This window comes from Poecilia formosa, unplaced genomic scaffold, assembly GCF_000485575.1.
Source record: "Poecilia formosa unplaced genomic scaffold, Poecilia_formosa-5.1.2 Scaffold22, whole genome shotgun sequence".
NCBI lineage: Eukaryota > Metazoa > Chordata > Actinopteri > Cyprinodontiformes > Poeciliidae > Poecilia > Poecilia formosa.
Window position 1 is genome coordinate 730,905 of NW_006799961.1, and position 18,114 is coordinate 749,018.

Below are 18,114 nucleotides of genomic sequence, written 5' to 3' on the forward strand. Positions count from 1 at the left end.
TCCTAGCTTTAGGCGTCGTCTCCCAAACTAGGTTGCTATTTATGCCAGTTCACTGTCACAATGTCTTAATTAATGGATAACAAAAACGTTTTGGAGGAAGCAGATGTGCGTGGCATGCCCTCTTCAGCTGTAATTTAGACGGATGCAGGGAAAGCAAGGCATGTCAGGTCTTTTCCAAATTGAAATGTCAGCCATCATGTTAATTCCACTGAATCGGTGTAAGGGACGGAGAGACGGGCACGCAGTTGGGAGTGGATGGAAATGACCCTTTCTGCTCTCTCCTGCTTTGTTTCAATGCCCTGCACCCCTTTGAATTTTTAATCCGCTGCAGCTTTTCTAATTATTCTTTGTTGCCTACTTACTGTGCCGCTTTCACTCCCTACCGCTCAACCAGACGCTCACCAGCCTCTCACTTTCTCTCCCCCTCCCTGCCTTTTCTCTCTCTCTCTCTCTCTCCCTCTCTCTCTCTCTTTTCCTCTCTCTCTCCAGTGAGATGAAGCAGGAGCTCACGGAGGAAGGCAGCAGATGCTCCATCCTCTCCAAGCAGCATCGTTTCAACGAGCACTGCTGCATCCGCTGCTGCGCGCCCTTCACCTTCCTGTTCAACCCCAAGCGCCAGTGCCTGGATTGCCAGTACAACGTGTGCAAGACCTGCTGCACCTACAGCAAGAGGGAGCGAGCCTGGCTTTGCTCGGCGTGCCAGAAGGGCAGGTTAGTGTTTGCTCACGCGCGCGCACACACACGCACGCTCACGCACGCACACAGTGGTGACTGGAGGAATGAAGCGAGATAACACATGGGAGGGAAGCTGGGACGTTCCAACCAGAGGACGCCGGAGGAAAATTGTTAGTGTGAAGATAAGCTGGAATTATTAAGGTTGCTTTTGATTGAGGTGGGAAGAAGGCTGAAAGACACACAGATGTGAGAGGAAAAGTGAATGAATGAGCGGGAAAGCCGGGCTGGCGTAAACGAGTCTTTTAAGGTTTTGCAACATCTTTGGGCTTTGGTTCACTTCATCGTTTTCAAAAAGTGACATCTAGCTCACATTTTAATGTTCCTTGTGATGCAAAGGTCAAAAGAAAACAAGGTTGTCGAGGGCAATCGAAACAGAAAAGGGACTAGAATTGTCGGAAAACCAGAGGATGAAAGGTGGAGAGAGGGGTTAGATGAAATTTGAGCAGCTCCAAAGCTAAATGTCATCTTCTGTTGTTTTGTATTATTTTTTTCGACACAACTTCATTGATGTATTTATTCTTTTTCTCTCCTTGGCTTTATTTATTCTGGCAGTCGTCAAATCGACTTTCTGTTGAAGATCTTTGAAAATCGAGGTTTTCCAGAGAGAGAGAGAGAGAGAGGGGGGCGCAAACGAATTTGAGGAAAACATTCAGAGAAGCGAAACAGACAGGGGAATGTGCTGCTGCTGGTTGTTTATTCAAATGAGCCGTGTGTGTGTGTGTTCGTATCTGTTTATCCTGTTTGTTCATGCATGACCATCCAAAAGCCTTGGGAGTCGTTCTGGTGCTCCAACTCAACAATGGATGAATATTAAACTTTCTGTACAGGAACGTTTGGGGTGTTGGGAATGCTGCCTACTTGTTTTTTGATTGATTTGTTAAAAAAAAAAAAAAAAAAACGCAGTGGAGAGTTGGATTATAAGAGATTTGTATTATAGTTGGAATTTGACTCCACCAGTTTCCTCCGTCTCAAATCCACAAAACTCATCGTCTGCGTTTGTAGTGACACTTAGAGTGAAATATATAATGCATTTTGATATTCCCAATGATATGTAAATGCCAGTGCAACCTGAGGTTTGGGGGACGACAGCGTCCAACACAGTTATGAAATGTTTAGGCTCACCATCTCCCCTCAGTCCTCCATCTCTTTCAGGTTTTCATTGATTTCTGCTGCTCGGCATGATGAGTTAGAACAGCTGCCCTTGGTTTTGCTATTTGACACATGGCAGGGAAAATGAAGCCAAGAGCCAGGGAGGAATGCAAAGGGAAAGGAATCATGCCAAAAGACAAAAACAAAAAAAAAAGGTGGCAAAGCTTGCATCGATCATCTCCGCCCTCGCTCTCTCTTTCTCCATGTGTCTATCTCTCTCTCTTTTTGCCCGGGGGCTTCGCAATCTTCTCGTTATAGGTTCGGACGTAGACGCAGATGGGCCCTGTGTGTCACAGCATTGCTGTCCGCTTTAAAACACGGCTCGTTTTATAAGTCCATTAAACCGGCTTACATCTGATTTTCAGCCTGAATCGGCCTCTCTGAGTTGGAGTCTCGTCATTTCGGGACGGCGATTTTGTAGGTCGATCGAGGCTAAACGAGCTCTGGAAAGGATTGTTTTGGAAATCACGGTTTGTTAGCGTTCGAGTCAATGATTGCAAAGGAAAAGACATCGATCCGACGCTAAATAGACTGTAGCTGCTCTACGGCGAGGACGAGCGCAGTCATCATGCTGAAAATGCAATATTGAAAAAGTAATTTGCGTTCGTGGGTGATGTCGACAGGAACATATCTACGGTAAATGTGAGGCTTATCTGAATTACTTCAGATAAGTACGTTGTACTCGTCTGTATTTCTTTGGCTTTTCTTTTGGGGGAAGGGGGGATCTTTTCGGGCCTTTCTCTGGAATTTCAATGTGCAAATTCATAACTCACCAAATGGTGTCACTCGCCTGCACCGGCTGTCCTTCAGCGCTCGCAGAGGCACGGCCGTGCTGCTCGCCACTGCGAACCGTCGAGGGAAAAGCAGATTTGTAATCATGGCACACATGGACTCGCTCAGAAGCTACAGTCACCCACCTGCACATGGATGGATGCACACATGCCTGCGAGCAGAGAGATGATCTGCAATGTGCATTAATCAAGTGCTAAACAATTGCATTACGAGAGGAACCCGGCATCTATTCTTTTTTTTTTTTTTAGTGCTAAACAATTGCATTACGAGAGGAACCCGGCATCTATTCTTTTTTTTTTTTTTTGATGTTTTTGATTGTAAGATTGAAACCGGTGGACCGCTCGGCGCTGACGCAGATGGTGTCAGAAGAGCCGGACGCAGGCCTGCGCTAAAGAGAGATTTCCCTCCAGAACCAGAAGGAGACTGGAGTCTGCTTGAATTAATGGTGTCCTGAAGCCTCGGTCCACACAAACACACACAGGACCCGCTCCTCTGGCTTCATCATAGGAGTCAAAACATTTCTAGCTAGAAGTGAGGAGCTGTTTTCTTTCCTTATCTTGACTCCTCACCCAACGCAGTGAGCAAAATCCTAAAGGGGAAAAGGAAAGAAAATGTAAAAGGAAGGTCAAAGGATGAAGTGAGAGGGAGGGAAAGAGGATAAAAAAGAGAAGTGGCAAAGGAGGAAATGACCAATTCCAATTATCCAGGAGTAAAAATGATATCAGCAAGGACTTACTTCTCTCTCTCTCTCTTTTTTTTTCTTGTTAAAGTTTGCTTTATTTAATGAGTTAATCCTCTTTGCGTCCTTCCTTTACCTGCACTCTGTCCACATTTGCATTCAAGCTACAGCAACCCTCTGTGCTTAATCTGCAGAAATGGACTGCTCACGGCTTTATAGAGTCCTCCGGCTGCAGAACAGTGTACCCACCCGCCTATAAACGGCGCGCATGTGTTTGTGTGCACAGAAGTAGCAATAAACTAAAGTGACAAACTGCTCGCACCATTTTCATAATCTTTTCCTAAAGCATGACTGCAAGGAGATTAGGGCGTCTGCCGGAGGCCGACGGCATGCCACACATGTACACAAGCACATGCAAAACACAGAGGGGCTTTACGAATCGGCGTGTGTACATGACATACGTGCACAATCGCAAATCTCACAGTAAAATGTACGTTATTCTTGCCACTAGAGGAAGAAAAGTTAACTTTATTAATAATAATGGGAACAATAACAATGTATGCAGTCCATTGTGTTTTATATTATAGTTTTGAAAACACAGACAAACAGATTCCACATGTAATTTGCACCTTTGCAACAGGCCAGCCTGCTTCACAATGCCAAGCTGCTGATTGGCCGGAGGTTTTAAGACACCAGCTGAGGGAGCACTCTCAAATCTGGTCGGGAGTTGTTGTTGCCAAGTAGTTACTTAACTTGATGCGGATCTCATAAACTGCCAACGCAAAGCCCGTGTGCGTGTGACGCTCATTCGTTGTCGAACCTTTTAAATAGATTCCACCACATGAGATTTAGGCTTTAACCTACTTTTTGACTCAAAGAATCTCTTAACAAAATGCTAAGGAACAAAACTTGATCTGAACTGAGGTGCGTTTTATGGTACATACCGATACAAGGTTGGCCGCTGCCACAGATTATTTTGGTATTTTTTAAAACAATCTGTAGCGTGGTGAGTTTTAGAAGTGAGCCAAATGTAATTTTACTAAATAGCCTCTTTCTGAATTTTTTTTTTTTTGTCATCTACACATGCTCACTATGACTCACGACTAACTGAAATATCACAACACAGACCAGCCCGCCTCAGGGGACAGTAATAAATCTGTATTTACTCTGAACTTTAAGTGGAATAATTGGATTGCAGAATGAGTTTCATGGAAAAGAAAGCAAAAGTATCAGCACATCCACAGAGAGTGGACACTTTGTGTCATCAGCAAAATTCCCCACAAGTCTTCCTTATTCATTTAAATGGCTGGCATGCCAGGGAAATTAGACTTATTTTTGTCATTATTACGTCACAAACTATATATGGCATTGAACATTCTTTCTAATGCTGTCACACACTTTAAATTTAACACTCTTCATCCCAGTGTACACACACTAATGCCTTATTTCCCACTGAGCGGTTAGGCACCACTGGTGCTGCACCATGCCGTACCACTCAGAGGAGCCATAGCTGTCATCACTATTGATATGTACACTTGACAAAATTACTATTTTACTAAACTTGCTTCATTGCTACTTGTTTGGACAAACCTGAACAGCTTTTTAGACAGGCTAACATGCAACGTGTTATAAATGAGGAAGTAATACAAAATAAGGGAATAACACTTTTATTCCAGCTTGCATGCACTCTGCTGCTAAAGTCAGTTTACTATCTTGTTGGGGGGGGGTTTTCTGCATCGTGGGAATCATTTCAACAGGCAGTTGACTAATGAGTTGTTTGATCATTTTCAATATAGGTGTTGCTGGGGATATTGCTTTAATTGATGACTTATAGCATTAAAGGTTCTTTGTTGGTGCTTCAAACATTCCTGAGATTGCAAGCAGTAAAAAGCTAAGATAATTGCACTGAGCTATCCATTAAGACCTCATTTCTGTTAAGTAGAATATTAGTTTTCAGTACGACTCACAGTAATTGATATGTGTTTTCAAGGAAATTCCCTCGTGTTGCTTAATGTTTAATGACCTGTCTGTGTTGCACATATTATTGTTTTTATTTTTTTTCCACAATTCCTGTGAAATATTACTAGCTATGCTTTTTAGATTCCAAATTTAGGCGATCCGTTTTGTCCGTCTTAGCCTTGCCGGGCTAAAACATTGAAACCTCCAAATAAAACGAATCTATATTAGAAAAAATGGCAGTGTGTTTCTGGAGACACGATCGCTGTAAGTGCAATCAGCTGTCTCGCTTCTGTCGCTGGAGAACCTCGAGCGTGCAGAGGAAGCGAGTCACTGTGTGATCATTTTCTGTCCTCCGTGCAGATGTATTTTTATCAGTGTGGGTGAACAAGACTGGTCTCTGACACCTGAGGCCGAGCCCTGCAGCGCCAGCCTCCAGATGAACTATATGTGCAGAGCTCCGGATTTTAATAAGACATCCGCACGTCTCAGCCGGCGTGTGTCTTAACAGCTTGTCTGGTCTGTGCTTTTGTCATTTTGGCGGCAGCAGTGACAACGGAACGTGTGGCTCGCTTGTTGTGTCTGCCTTTTATTTTCTAACAATAAAAAAAAAGCAAATCAAGCTGCAAGCTAAGCTGGAGAATTGATTATTTCGTCCATTTCATTTGAAGTATTGTGCCGAGGCAAATAGATGCGCGCATTCACAGTCACGTGCAGCAACAGCAAAAAAAAAAAAAGTTTCCCAGTTAAAATCAAAAATCTGACGTAAATTAGTGAAAAAAAAAAAAAAAAAAAGTTTCCCAGTTAAAATCAAAAATCTGACGTAAATTAGTGTCTGAACCCCACAGAGTTCTTGCCGGAAGCTTTTCTTCATATCGAAAAGAGCAGCTGTACCGAAATGCAAAGCCTTCATCTTGGCCAGCTCAAGGCACAGGAAGGAGAGCCACTAATCATCTTCCTCTCCCTCCTCCTCCTCCTCCACTTCATTCCTCCCTTCACGGTCGTGTGTCATGTTCAACCCAGCTGACATGGGGGCCACCAGTCACCCATAACTCCTGGCTGTTAGTTGCACTGGATACACAGCCGGGAGCGACAGCCGATGTGCACATGGAGAATCTCACCAGGTGCACACATCGATTTCATCCACTGAGTGAGGCAACATCAGGAGCAGAGCCAGAAATCCTGGCTCCTATGTAGGAGTCATCTTGGTGGCCTTTAGCAACTAAACATCAATATCTACCCTGCACAACTTTCCCATGATATAAGAGACAAAGATTTAGTTTTTGTTTTCCTGGAATGTCTTAATTGCCATCATTATGCCGTCACAGAAAAGAAGATGAATACCTAATGGTTTTCATAAAACAATACATTTGACAGACATTCCCCGATGATAGCTCTTATAATAACTAAAGTTTGCCACACCCATGTTGTCAGTTATTGGCTTAAAGTTGAAAAATGAACCTCCTCTGTTTAATTTGACCAATTTCAAGCTTCTGTGAAAGGCTGATATTTTTTCTTCTTTGTTTCTCTCTAATTTTTGGTGATTGTTTTTTCTGCCTTCATTTTAGACAGTCATATCCCTCCGTATGTTGAATTAGGCAACAAAAGCAAACTAAGCCATCTTGTACTCCACTGGTATTATTAATGCAGATTTCACTAACTCAACCCCTTGCTCCCGCCAGCGGGGCTCAACGTAATGTTAATTAATTAGAAATCATTTAATAATGCAAAACCAAACAAAAACAAAAAATATTTTGGTAGAGTACGCTTTGTTAAAATTCCCTCTCCACCTTCAGTCTGACGCCCCTCAAGAGAACTCGTTTTTGTCAGTCCCCCCGCCAGGCCCCCCGACGTGCATTTCCAATTTGTGCTTCATGACAGACTTTTATTTTTGTTCTCGCAGGTGAAAAATCAAAAACTGCAGGGAATGCTTACGAGCGAACAAAACGCAACACACAGACTTCCTTCTAAGCGCGCGCGTGACATTTCAGTGTTTTCACAAGTCTCGTGTTTTGCAGATTCAGCTCCGAGTTACTACAGTCTTTGTTGGGATCCAGATCCGGGTCTCCTCGGAGTGTGAGCCTGTGGGTCGGTGTGACTGAATCAGTTGCACCTCTCATCTGAGCACCGCTTCGGTTTCAGGGTGGAGCCCCCGCCGCTGGAAGGAGGCAACACAGGTGCTGCTGTGATGCTGCTTGTGCTCCTGCTGTGCGGTGCTGCGGTGTGTGTAGGTGCAGCAGTTTCTGTGTTTTTTTATTTTTCTTTTTTTTTTCATGAAGGAAACCGGCTGAGCATTATACGCTTGGAGGTTTTGCTGGTGACTTTTGGGACTTCTTCTGCAATCCTGAAGCACAGAGTTGATTGAAAATTTTATGATTTCTGAAATTGGTTTACGCAGTAAGTTGTCAGGAGAGAATCCGAAGCCCTTTTTGTTTGCTGGAACGGGTTGATTGGATCGGAAACAGAAGCCACCGGCGGCTGCCACCAAGAGCACAGACGCCTTCATTAATGCTACTTTGTAGCCACCACCGCCCAGTTCGATTGAGCTCTCATTTCTGTTTATAATGTGTAAATCAGGTGTAGATGTGGCAATTTCTTTTAGAAGATTCAGGAAGTAATCACAGACAATTATGTAAATAAATTATATTTATGGACAAAAACACCACGAGGGATGATTGGACCCACATCCTGACGTTTTTTGGTTTTTTTGCCTTTTTCCTGACGTTTTTTTTTTTTTTTTTTTTTTTTGCCTTTTTGCTCTTTAGATGAAGTCGTAGTCTTCTCACGCCAGGGTTTTAATTTAGGATTAGATGTTAACTTTACCTCTGGAATTGATTTTAATTTCTGAAAGTTTGAGTTGTGACGCGCCAATCAATAAGCCATTCATGAAAATCTGCCTGTTTTCTCCTGAACAGCAAGTAATTAAATCCATCCACGCTTTCTCTAGTGTGTAAACTCATCAGCAAACAGCAAAAATCTTTAACACTTAGTGAGCCCAAAGACAGGAGTCGCCTTGCAAATACCTTGCTTTCTGCTACCACTTTTAAGGGACCAGTGTCTGTAAGTTACAAATGTTAAATCAAATTACAACTTTTGTACATATAAAAAAAGAGATTGCAATTGATTTCAGTTTAATCACAAAACACTAAATCACAACAAATGCCGCCTCAAGGCACTTTACAAAGACAATTATTTCAGTACAATCACAGTTCTCATTGGTCCTAGTTATCAAGCTCAATTAATTCATCAAAGTGGCTTAAAAAGTTTCTATCAAAGGAAAGACTTGATGCAGTGTTTCACTGTGTTGCAGACACAAATACTTTCTGTAAAAATCTACATGATCTCATTGCTTCCATTAAAAACAGCATTTATACTGCTACAGCGGGTGGCGATATATAATTTATTATTTGATGTTAATACATGGACTAAGGGAAAAGTTTGGAACGGTAAATAGATTTAGTAGTATTATTCATTCCAGGAATTGAAAATTGACACGCTGGATTTTCGCATTTTCCCATTCAAATGCTCAGAAGTGAAGCCTGTGAGGCAGCAGTGAGCTGAGCCTCACCTGGGATTGCGCAACCACTCGCTAACTGCACTGGCTGCCGTTCTATGGGAGCAAGATCGTCCTGTCTGTCCGCCGGCAATAAAATGGCTAAAAAACATTTAATATATGGACTGATTTTCCATAATTTAGCTTATGTATATAATGTACAGTGTTTTTTGTCGCCGACTGTGTGTGTATAGTGTTTTGTGTGCGGAGGAGCGATCAGAAACGGCATAGAACAGACTCGAGGTGACGCAGGCAGTTCTCTTGCCTCATGGCAGGGGGCGCTCATGATCCCAGATTTTGTGACTCCACAACTGCAGAGTAAGACACAGTGAGCTAGCCATGGAGCTAGCCATACAGTAAATAAGTAAAGTACAGCGATATATTTGTTTTCTCCTCTCATCCGACGTCAACTTGAAAGACTACATTTCTACAGTTAAACAGTTTTCTAAAGTGGATTTTCAATTGAAGCAGGAGATAATAACTAATGGAAGAACAACACCGGACTGAAAGTTTTGCTTCGAGACAGTTTGAGTATTCTTAAAAGGAGTAGAAAAGACATGCGAGGATAGACTTGGCTTTGGACGAACGGATATTTTTGTGCAGAATTAGGAGTGCATGGATTTCATTGATAAGTAAAGGTAAGGCAGCAATAAGATGTTTTTGTTTAGCTTTTTTAATGAAATGTGCATTTTGTGGGCTACAGTTTGTTATGTCTAAATAATTCTAAATAAAGTAGAAGCAGTAGCTAATCTACCACAGCACTTATTTATTAATAAAACATTAAGCCTAAAACGTACTACAACAACATATTGAATGTTTTGTTTTATGTGCAAAATTCTTGAATGTTTTTTTTTTTTTTTTTTGGTGTCAAATCCTATATCATGAAGTGGCATTGTTGTCAGTTGCTATGGCAACGAGTCTTCGTGTAGCGTGGCGAATACCTCTTTCCCTTTGTTCATAGCACGAAATTAATACCTACATTTCTAAGTTTCGCTGAGTTAACGCGACTATGGATGACATGTAAATGATTAGTATTTTTTCCCCCCAGCGTTGTGTGCCTGCACGAAATTTCCGTACGTCCAATGACATGCATGGTGTCTATAAGTCGTAAGTCAGTGCCTCACCAGCAACGAACCTCACCGCACGTCACTGATACATGTACTGTAAAAAGTCATAATCTCACATAAGTGTGAACAACACACACCTAGCTGCGCGTCTCACCGTGTTATTTTTAGTTACGATTTTAATATGAAGATGACTCCCAGATGAAGGTCATCGAGTCACAAGTTCACACGTCGCTTTTAAAGTTTAATCTTTGGGCTTCATCGAAGCTGGACACATGAAACGTCACACGTGTGCGAGAGATATACTTTTTGTCTTATTAGGTTAGACAAAGATGACACAGTGAGCGTCGCAGGAGCTGCTAGCGAATAAGTAAGTAATGACAAAGCATGAATAAAACATTAATTTATGGCTGGAATCAGCAAATGTGCTCATTATCTGTCAGCGCAAGCCTGCAAAGAAGACAAGCTTCCACTTTCTTTTATGCGATAAATCACCAGAAATATCCACAAAGAGGATTAAAACATAGATTAGAGATTGCTTTCTGGGTAATGTTTGTTCTGCTGGAGCAACATGCAGTTCAGGTGAAGCGTGGCCTTTTGTTGTCATGGCTTTAATCCTTCTACATAGAAAATATTGTGTAGCTGTGTAACTGTTGCACAGTGATTCACTCACGTGCAATTTGGAAGTGTGACTATTCCAATTCACTTCTTTTCTAGGGGCGCAAAGTATTCCTTAAAAACACGTAAAAGCTTCTCAACAGTGCATTTAAAATATATATATATTTTTAGTTGATGTATAGTTTGTAAAGTTTGTAATTTTCTTAATTAGAACATGTACTGCTATAAATGAACCTGAATGCAAATTCGTGTATCGATGACAGAAGTATGGAACAGCAACTAAAACTTTCTAATTCATGCATGTACCCTATAATAAATAAACGGAACACCACATTTGAGCCAAATAAATTGCTAAATATAAGAAAATGTTCAAGATTATCAACCTCAGCTATAAGGGAAAGCAAAATTAATCATTATAATAACACTTCACGTAAATTGGTATACTTATCTGTGCCTGTGCAACGTCTTAGCTAGCAGAAGAACAGCGAAGAGACCATGTCACCTCAGGACAAACTCCAGCTGACATCTTTATCGAAGTGGAGCAATTAAAGCCTCTAGAGAATAACACAGGATGTTAAGTAAAGCTTAACTGTGCCACATTGAATGATTTTCAGCTGCTTCCATCTGCCCCCTCTGTGTTTTACACAAGCACAACTCATGGCATACCAATACAAACACAGTTAAAAACTGAGCCTTAAGAAGAAAGTTATAAAATACTTTAACCTTTCGCTGAAATGTCAAGCTAAGGGCGAATTAGCACTATAATGTGCACAAACTTTCTGAAAAGTCCTGATGAACTGCTGAAAAAGAGCGAAGGCGTGAATGACGTCATCATAGAAGATAAAGAACTCCATCCGGGTTTCATTTGTTTTCTTTTAACAAACAGTTTTCCGGCATTTGCCCGTCGTCTTTGAAGCACATTCATTACGAGAGACATTAATGCATGAAGCTGGCTGGACTCTGCGCTCTGGAGCAAATTTAGATGAATAACAATTAGCAGAATATGTAAATGTTAGTATCCAACTTCATATATTGTGCACGTACCACGCTCCTCCGCAGAGCGCTGCATATCAATGGCTTTGCAGCGCTCCAGGCCTCCGTCTCAGTGCTCCTCCGCTCTCATTTCTCAGCGCCTTAAAATGGGACGTGCACTGTTGCCACGCTGCATAGCTAACTGCACTCTGCCCCCCTTGTTTGTTTCTGATTTCCGCACCTTAAGAAAAAGTTCCTTTTGATCTCTTCTACCTCGCTGGTTTCTTTTTTTTTTTTCTTACCAGAGAAGACTGCGCATGCTATTCCAGATCCGTAAAGGAATACAGATGAAGACTGTTTGCTATGTTTACGGACCTAAATCTATAAATAAGATCTTAATTAGGACTACAATAAATAAGCAAAATGGTTATTTTGCTTATTTACTGACAGACTTCAGTAGCTCTGTGCTTTGGATCCTTTGTTGCAGTCAGCACACACAGTTGTTCCTCTGAAACCAAAAGCAGCCGGTGTTCCGGAGGCAGCGCCACGACCGGAAAACAACGGGAATCCCGCCGCCTCACTTTCCGTCTCCGTGCCTTTCGGGCTGTTTGCTCAGAACAGCAGCTGAGGAATTCTGGTGATGCTGTGTGTTTCAAACTGGATCAAAGCAGCCACTCATACCAGAGCTGCCAATGGGGAAGATATCAAAGCAAAAAATGGGCACACGCACACACACACACCATCTGAGGCACTGTGAACGCATTTGGCACTTGAGTTCACACAAACTCTGAGATATACAAACAGAGCAAAGCCTGTCTGTCCCGCCTTGGCCCCGTCTGCCCTCGTGGTTATTTTTATGACAACATCAGAGTCTGAGAACCAATNCATGGCGTTTTGTTGTCATGGCTTTAATCCTTCTACATAGAAAATATTGTGTAGCTGTGTAACTGTTGCACAGTGATTCACTCACGTGCAATTTGGAAGTGTGACTATTCCAATTCACTTCTTTTCTAGGGGCGCAAAGTATTCCTTAAAAACACGTAAAAGCTTCTCAACAGTGCATTTAAAATATATATATATTTTTAGTTGATGTATAGTTTGTAAAGTTTGTAATTTTCTTAATTAGAACATGTACTGCTATAAATGAACCTGAATGCAAATTCGTGTATCGATGACAGAAGTATGGAACAGCAACTAAAACTTTCTAATTCATGCATCTACCCTATAATAAATAAACGGAACACCACATTTGAGCCAAATAAATTGCTAAATATAAGAAAATGTTCAAGATTATCAACCTCAACTATAAGGGAAAGCGAAATTAATCATTATAATAACACTTCACGTAAATTGGTATACTTATCTGTGCCTGTGCAACGTCTTAGCTAGCAGAAGAACAGCGAAGAGACCATGTCACCTCAGGACAAACTCCAGCTGACATCTTTATCGAAGTGGAGCAATTAAAGCCTCTAGAGAATAACACAGGATGTTAAGTAAAGCTTAACTGTGCCACATTGAATGATTTTCAGCTGCTTCCATCTGCCCCCTCTGTGTTTTACACAAGCACAACTCATGGCATACCAATACAAACACAGTTAAAAACTGAGCCTTAAGAAGAAAGTTATAAAATACTTTAACCTTTCGCTGAAATGTCAAGCTAAGGGCGAATTAGCACTATAATGTGCACAAACTTTCTGAAAAGTCCTGATGAACTGCTGAAAAAGAGCGAAGGCGTGAATGACGTCATCATAGAAGATAAAGAACTCCATCCGGGTTTCATTTATTTTCTTTTAACAAACAGTTTTCCGGCATTAGCCCGTCGTCTTTGAAGCACATTCATTACGAGAGACATTAATGCATGAAGCTAGCTGGACTCTGCGCTCTGGAGCAAATTTAGATGAATAACAATTAGCAGAATATGTAAATGTTAGTATCCAACTTCATATATTGTGCACGTACCACGCTCCTCCGCAGAGCGCTGCATATCAATGGCTTCGCTCCAGGCCTCCGTCTCAGTGCTCTTCCGCTCTCATTTCTCAGCGCCTTAAAATGAGACGTGGACTGTTGCCACGCTGCATAGCTAACTGCACTCTGCCCCCCTTGTTTGTTTCTGATTTCCGCACCTTAAGAAAAAGTTCCTTTTGATCTCTTCTACCTCGCTGGTTTCTATTTTTTTTTTCTTACCAGAGAAGACTGCGCATGCTATTCCAGATCCGTAAAGGAATACAGATGAAGACTGTTTGCTATGTTTACGGACCTAAATCTATAAATAAGATCTTAATTAGGACTACAATAAATAAGCAAAATGGTTATTTTGCTTATTTACTGACAGACTTCAGTAGCTCTGTGCTTTGGATCCTTTGTTGCAGTCAGCACACACAGTTGTTCCTCTGAAACCAAAAGCAGCCGGTGTTCCGGAGGCAGCGCCACGACCGGAAAACAACGGGAATCCCGCCGCCTCACTTTCCGTCTCCGTGCCTTTCGGGCTGTTTGCTCAGAACAGCAGCTGAGGAATTCTGGTGATGCTGTGTGTTTCAAACTGGATCAAAGCAGCCACTCATACCAGAGCTGCCAATGGGGAAGATATCAAAGCAAAAAATGGGCACACGCACACACACACACCATCTGAGGCACTGTGAACGCATTTGGCACTTGAGTTCACACAAACTCTGAGATATACAAACAGAGCAAAGCCTGTCTGTCCCGCCTTGGCCCCGTCTGCCCTCGTGGTTATTTTTATGACATCAGAGTCTGAGAACCAATGAAGCCATAAACACACGTCATATCAGGACGCCTTCATCAAGCTGCGGTTTTCTATGAATAAAGACGTTGTCCAAGTGGACCAAAACAATGTTTATCAAACAAATTTTTTTTTGTCTTGTTAGCTTTGGTTTATTTCTTCTAATCTTTAAGAGATATCAAGTGTTTGCCACTGGAGCAGCAAACTGTTCTCCCAGTTATGTATATATATAAAAACAAGAATTTGAAGTTTTAATTTTGCCATGCTCGATAGTGAATGGTGTTCCAGATTATCTGCAGCTTTATGAGTAGAAATAAAGCTTAATTAGGGTTTAACAGAAATCCTGGCTGAGTGTTGCGTCTGAAATATGTAAAGACGAAAGACTAGGAGTGATTTCCCGTCAGGATGATGTGGCTTACAGTTCCTCACAGAAGCTTTTTTGCGTTTTAGTCGTAGTAGTGGAAAACTTTATTACCCCTGTGGGGCAATTGGATTTTCAGTACAGTGGCAATACAAGACATGGAAAAAAATAACACACACACACACACACACACACACACAAACACACAACATAAGGAACATTCTTCCTACCCACACTATCACATAACTCATTGAGTCTGATCACGCCAGCTGCATCACTTACTGTAACCCAGCTTTAATTAAAGCTTTAATTTCTTGAGAGATACAAGAAAACCTGGATCTGTCTTTGGTTAAAAAAAAAATAAAATAAAATAAAGGAAGGGACACAAACAACGTCTTGGTGGCAGAAATTTGAATGCAGAAGCTGGTGGGTGCGTAGTGTAACATCTGATGTTTTTGCCTGTCTTTGTCCACTTGGTAGAGCAAACCCAAGTCGCTTGGACCAAGTCGCTCACTGGCAGCTCTGATTGTCTTTCTGACTAACTTTTTCTGTACCTCAGTAGAATTGCCAAAGCAGCAGATGATAAAATATGCTGAAATAGTTTCAATAAGCGCGGCATAAAACATCCAGAGCCTTCTGTTGTTGACTTTAAAAACAAGCGATTTCTCTAACAAGTTCATTCTTTGCCGTGCCTTAGCATGCAGATCAGCCCATGAGTCCCGTTTCAGCTTATTGTCTCTCACACAATTGCCAAGCGATTTGTCATATCGCAACCACAAATTTCAGTGCATTAAATAGGACTTAGAGAGATGGACCAACACAAAGTACACGGCTAAAGCGGAAGGAAAAGGAAATATAAATGCAGGCAGCACACGACTTGTGTTAGGATGAAGAAGTCAAAGTCCAGACCTAAACCCAAATGAGAAAACCTGTGGCAAGATTTGAAAACTGGAGATATATCCAGTGTGACTGGGCAATAATTTAGTCTCTGCATTTCTGAAGCTAGTCAAGGCAAACCCAGAAGGCTTACAGCAGCAACTGCAGCATAAAATGCCGATTTCTGGCTCAGGAGAATAGGACATAAAGAAACTCATTTTCTTTAAAGAAAAAACAAAGAAAAAGAAAATTTATCATTTTCCTTCCATTTCACAGTTATGCACTATTCATATTGGTTTATTGGATAAATAATGTAGGTAACGTTACTCCAACTATTCCTTTTCAACATGACATTTTTTTTGTGTCAGTGTTTCCTTGCATTTGCAAATTACTTCATTGCACTTCCAGCTTTGGTTGTAAATCTGAGTCATTGATTTGACTCTTATTAATATGCCGTGTTTGTACATTCTTTTGTGACTCTCTGATGTGTCAGTTCATAAATTCACAATGATCGTACAACCTCCTTTTCTCCTCATTGCTTCTCTCTGTCGCTCTTTGTTCCTGGGTCTTGGCTCTTCTCTCTGAGGGATTGTATCTGCTCACTCTTCCTCAGCCGAGATCATTTTTCACACCGCCAAACAGCCGCAGGATTCCGGTCTCCACGCTCAGATTCTGTTTACTTCGACACTTTCTAGAACATGCAGTTCTTGGGGAAAATTGGTTTCAGCAAACGCTTTTTTCCTCCAGCGAGCTTGATATCCTCTGACTCTGCCCTCCTCGTCTCTCCCACCCTCTTGTTGATGTTAAAGCTGAGTCAACAGCTTATGGGCCGCGCCGCGCCATCAATCTCGGGACGCTAAGTGCATCATCCAGATAAACTACGTCTTTTAGTTGTCTTTTAGCAGATAGTTTTTTGTTTTTTGTTGTTGTTTTTTTTAAGAAAAAACCTTGTGTTGCAGATCTGCAGATGCACAGATCTTGAGACAAGGGCAAGAGAAGCAGAAGAATGGACTAGAAATAGAATAAAAATTTCATTAATTGTCCTTCATTGGGGAAATTCGAAGAAAGAGATAGAAGCCCTGTCCAAATATAAACTCATGCTTTTATTTCTCAGAAAAATTCTGATTAATTTCAATTTACATTTGATGTCCAAAAGCTATTCTTGTTGTTTTGTTTTGTTTTGTTTTTTCTAACACCGAAAGAAAAAGAGGGCATGTGAAAAGTTGGTAGTTTTGTGTGGGAAAATTAGATGCAAATGGAACCATCAACATTTTGCAAAGCATCTAGATCAATTCAGTTCCGGTCCAGTTCTCTAGAGCTGCCATCCTGCAACCTTTAGCCACGTCAAACATCTGAATTCCCTAATCAATTCTGCAGAGATCTGGTAGCAACACATTCATTTGATCTGGAGCAGAGATGCCTCTAAAAATTGCATGATACTAGATCTCGAGGACTTGATATGGGCACTCTGGGTCTAGATTATTATAGGGAGGGTATTCACCTTGTTCCTTGTTCCAATGATGCTTTGTGGAAAATCTCTCGACAACTCGTAGGCCGGCATTTTGACATGTAAACAAACCGTCCTTTGTGGAGCAGATATGGAAGAAAAGCATGTGGCAACGTCAGCTATTGCATCTTAAATCTGGAAAAACCCTGTTATAGAGACTGCTGAGATCAGAGCTAAAAAAAATACACATATTTCTGCTGGAGCAAGAAAGGCTGTTGTAAACATGTGCTCAGTCATTCTGAAATAGCAGTGAAATATTCTCTTTGGGTTGACAAATTAATTGCAGTTTATTAGTTTTTATGTTCTCGCTATGACCACTGCCTTTTAGTGGTTTTGTTTGATGCACAGTGCCTCATATCGTCTTATCTTTACTGCACTCATGATTCCAACCAGCTTCCCAGAATTTTATTCCAAGCGTTAATTATTCAGTTCATGTCTCCATTCACTAAAAGATACATCAATCGTGAGTATTAATCAAGCCGACTCTGTGGGTAGTTTGATTATTCTGTTTAGACTTGTGTTTGTAGTTGGAGCAATTATATAATACGTACAAAATGAGTAAGGACTTAGCCATACAAAGGGATTCAAATGTATTCTATGTGGTTTCTGCATCGTCATATTCCCCTTGCTTGTGTTGAGAGAGAAACTTGAGAAGAAATGTAATTTAAAAACTTGTAGGCTACAGGATTATAATTTCTGTTCTATGGCTTATCTTAAAGAAAATATTGAATCTTGACAATATGGCACTGAGTTGGTTCAAGTGACTACATTATTATAACATTGTGCATGTTCAAACATTCACAGACACACAAGGATCTTGCCAAACTGTCTCAGTCCTGCGGAAGGTCACCTTGGCTTCAGATCGAGTAAGAGGTCACAGATAATAATCAAAGCTACTCATAGGCATAGGGAGAAGATGGTTTCTTCCACTCCCCACCTCTTTGATGGCTCCTTACTGAGTAATTCAGACTGAATAATGCAACTCTCTCATGCCCCTCACATGAAGCACACAGGTGTAGAGGATAGTGCTTCTAGGTTTTTTTGGCCTCAGGAGGGTTTTTGCTTCAGGCTTTTCATGTTTTGATCAGGAGGTTCTCTCTATATGAGGCTTG

The 18,114-nt window shown here is 41.4% G+C and overlaps 1 protein-coding gene across 4 annotated transcripts in view; it reads left to right on the forward strand.

The window, feature by feature from the left end:
• myripb (myosin VIIA and Rab interacting protein b) overlaps positions 1 to 18,114 on the forward strand; it is a 102,472-nt gene that overhangs the window by 41,483 nt on the left and 42,875 nt on the right. For all 4 annotated transcript variants that reach the window (XM_007547854.2, XM_007547855.2, XM_016669352.1 and 1 more), the window contains exon 2: positions 490 to 711. In XM_007547854.2, the coding sequence (XP_007547916.2) occupies positions 490 to 711 (222 nt within the window). The remainder of the gene's footprint in view (positions 1 to 489; positions 712 to 18,114) is intronic.